Source organism: Hippocampus comes, unplaced genomic scaffold (genome assembly GCF_001891065.2).
Source record: "Hippocampus comes isolate QL1 unplaced genomic scaffold, H_comes_QL1_v1.1 scaffold62, whole genome shotgun sequence".
NCBI lineage: Eukaryota > Metazoa > Chordata > Actinopteri > Syngnathiformes > Syngnathidae > Hippocampus > Hippocampus comes.
This window is the reverse complement of record NW_017806062.1, coordinates 1,829,467-1,831,676: the sequence shown is the minus strand read 5'-3', so window position 1 is coordinate 1,831,676 and position 2,210 is coordinate 1,829,467. Positions and strand designations below refer to the sequence as shown.

The window sequence follows — 2,210 nt, the reverse complement described above, 5'->3', positions numbered from 1 at the left end:
GATTGAAAAGCTGCTTTTGTTCATGCCTTTTTGTTTCAAATGCATCATATGTCTCTTAATAGCGTAAGACATCAAAAAAAAAAAAAAAAAAAGAAGAAGCAACCAGGAAGGAGACCACGTCCTCACCTCCTGTGAATCATTTAATCGGGAACCAATCTACCTGATTCCTAATGTTGGTATTCTGAATGCGGAAAAAAGGGTGGTTACCTTCAAACAAAGGGCAAATCTTCCTCCAGGAGGTGATGCCGCCTTCGCTGGTGTATTGTCCCAGCGCCGTCTCCAGGAAGAAAACGGGGATGCCGCAAGTAAACAGGAAAATGAGATACGGGATGAAGAAAGCACCTGGTGTGGGGCAGACCAACATTGAAAATGGACACGTGATTGAAAAGCTACTTTTGTTCATGCCTTTTTGTTTCAAATGCATCATATGTCTCTTTTAATAGAGTAAGACATCAAAAAAAAAAAAAAAAAAAAAAAAAAAGCAAGCAGGAGGGAGACCACGTCCTCACCTCCGCCGTTCTTGTAACAAAGATAGGGGAAACGCCACACGTTCCCAAGGCCGATAATTTCTCCGGCCACGGATAGAATAAACTCCATTTTGCTGGCCCATTCTCCCCTTTCTGTCATCTCCTCCTCTGGACTGAGTGCAATGTTCAGGGCTGTGCCGTCTCCGTTGGCCGCCTCCATCTTCATCTGCTGAGTCGTGTCGCCTTCAGGGGGTTATGGAGGGACAAAATGAAATGACACGTGTTACACTGAATATAATGGATTTGAACGTCGAAGGGCGGGCCACAAAAGGCCCAAAAAATTAATATGCATTGTGATATTTTATTAAACATGTTGCGCTTATTGTACTGAGCAGCATTTCCGGTCAATTTGGTTCTTTTTCTCAGGTCTGTGGCTGTTTCAAGAACATTTCTATAAAAAAAGAAAAAAAAAAAAAGCTCAAGGTGTGCAGGGAACATTCCACAAACAAGAAGGGCCCAGGCCTGAATAAAAAAGAATCTGCACCTTTCTAGGGGGTCAATTTTCCTCTCAACTGACCAAGTTGCCTGCCCTCCTGTCAAAAAAACAAAAAAAAAAAACTTGGGTCCAAGTGCATGGGGAACATTCCACACACACCAGGAGCCCAAGCCCCAATTTAAAAAAAAACAAGCAAAATAAAGAAAACACTTTTCGTGAAACTTTCTACGTCTACTTCAGAGATACAAAGTGACTCCAAAAACGTGGACTTTTCATGTCACTTGACTCATAAAGCGACCATGGCCCACCCTGAGATAAACGGTAAGCTAATGCTTAACCTTTTACGTCACATTTGAGCATATAGGGTCATCTGTATGTCACCGGCATAGTCAATATTTACTCATTTCTTTGTTGCTGACTAATACGTTATTTGCAACACATTCAAATTAGCAATTTTATTGCTCCATAACAAATCCAATAATCCCAATCAAGTGATAAATGTTGAATAGAATATTAGCCGAGATCAGTGCAGGAGTGAGAGTAGCAGTGCAAAATAAAGTCACAGACATAAAAATTATGTCACAAAGTGTCTTAATGATATCAACTTGATTTCAATTGTGCCCTGGCGGTAAAGGAGGGATGAGGTTAAAAAAAAAAAAAAGGGCTGACCTAAGCTGAAAAACAATTGCTGTCTTGTATTTACTCAATTTTGTTTTGTCAAGTGGTTGCCCCAAATAAAATCATCTTGGGTCCAGATGATTCATGACCAAAATCAAATGGAGCCAATTCAACAAAAACTTTTTTCAGTGTAGTGAAATTACAAGAGAAGCACCTGACCTGGTTTGCTAACTCCCAAAATATACAGCAATTTCTTCTATTCGTAATTCTATAATGAAGTCTTCATAAAAAAAAAAAAAAAAAAAAAAAATCCAAAAGACACACTTCCCATCAAGTCTTCTGTCATCCTCGACACTTACCTGTCATGACGTTGCACAAAAGGAAAGGTTCAAGTTTGACTTATGCAACATGCATCAGGCGGCGGGCAGCGTGAAATGAGTTTTTCCCCCAATGGCACCAAATATTGGAAGCAAATGCCCGGACCCCAGTGCAGCCCCTCTCGCTCCCAGTTCATCCAATTCTGCAGCACACTGGAGGTCTGTGCTGTCCCAGTGTGCGGCGCTGATTGCGTAACCTTTTGACAGACACACACACACACACACACGCACACACACACACACGCACACACA

At 41.4% G+C, this 2,210-nt stretch overlaps 1 protein-coding gene across 1 annotated transcript in view; it reads right to left on the bottom strand.

Moving 5' to 3' along the window:
- slc6a13 (solute carrier family 6 member 13) overlaps positions 1-2,210 on the bottom strand; it is a 12,332-nt gene that overhangs the window by 6,302 nt on the left and 3,820 nt on the right. The window contains exons 2-4 of the mRNA XM_019893271.1: positions 1,941-2,155; positions 510-710; positions 208-342 (exon numbers count right to left, since the gene is read on the bottom strand). Of these exons, the coding sequence (XP_019748830.1) occupies positions 208-342; positions 510-710; positions 1,941-1,947 (343 nt within the window). The 5' untranslated portion in view covers positions 1,948-2,155. The remainder of the gene's footprint in view (positions 1-207; positions 343-509; positions 711-1,940; positions 2,156-2,210) is intronic.